General features: G+C 52.4%; 1 protein-coding gene across 1 annotated transcript in view; it reads right to left on the bottom strand.

Annotated features, from left to right (window-relative positions):
- Positions 1–452: 452 nt before the first annotated feature.
- The window catches only part of cfap77 (cilia and flagella associated protein 77), a 3,458-nt gene continuing 3,166 nt past the window's right edge, over positions 453–744 (bottom strand). The window contains exon 6 of the mRNA XM_085366959.1: positions 453–599. Coding sequence (XP_085223085.1) covers positions 453–599 — 147 coding nt within the window. The remainder of the gene's footprint in view (positions 600–744) is intronic.

The raw sequence follows: 744 nt of genomic DNA on the forward strand, positions 1-744 counted from the left end.
AACTGAGATGGTGGCCTATGACACCACCTATCAGCCACCTATGGTGCAGTCCTGAGATCAGATCAGGGCTGGTGACCTCTGGTCCTTGTAGGACGGTGGGCGGGGCAGTGTCTCACAGAGGATAATGAGTCAGGACCCCCCCCCCACGAGGGGTTCAGTAGCTCTTGTTTTTAAAACGTCTTCACAGACGAACAGCTGGCTTCTTTTCCAGTACTCAACACTCAGATCGAGGGTTTTACCTCAGCTCTGTGAAACGATTCTGGTTTGACGATCACCAGAAACAGCTCAACATTTTATTCAAGTTATCTGGAAACAGAAAAGTATCATCAGCATTGACTTCTAAGGAGAACAGAACGGGTCCCAGCACAGAGCCCTGGGGGACTCCTCTCTCACCACATGTGGTTTGCTGTGAGAACTTTTCATCTTTTATTTGCATTTGTCTGAAAACATCCTCAGAGTGGCTCCACCCGTTTTCCACCAGGTTCTTCATGACGGGCGGTCCTCAGAACTGAGCGCTGGGTTTGAGAGCTGGAGCGACGAGCCCCAAACGCCCGCACACGAGTCTCCTGGTCCCTGAAGGTGTCGAGAGCCGGACCGACCTGCAGAGAGCAGAGAGGGCGTCAGACGATGTTGTCATCGAGCGTGTCTGTGAACACGTCAGCCAGGTGTTACCACGCCTACACGCAAACTCCACACAGAGAAACGACAGCCGATGAAGATCATCCAAAAACCGCCGAGTCAGAG

Source organism: Diplotaxodon limnothrissa, linkage group LG12 (assembly GCF_057381915.1).
Source record: "Diplotaxodon limnothrissa isolate DT_005_m linkage group LG12, D_limnothrissa_male_GT1.1, whole genome shotgun sequence".
Lineage (NCBI taxonomy): Eukaryota > Metazoa > Chordata > Actinopteri > Cichliformes > Cichlidae > Diplotaxodon > Diplotaxodon limnothrissa.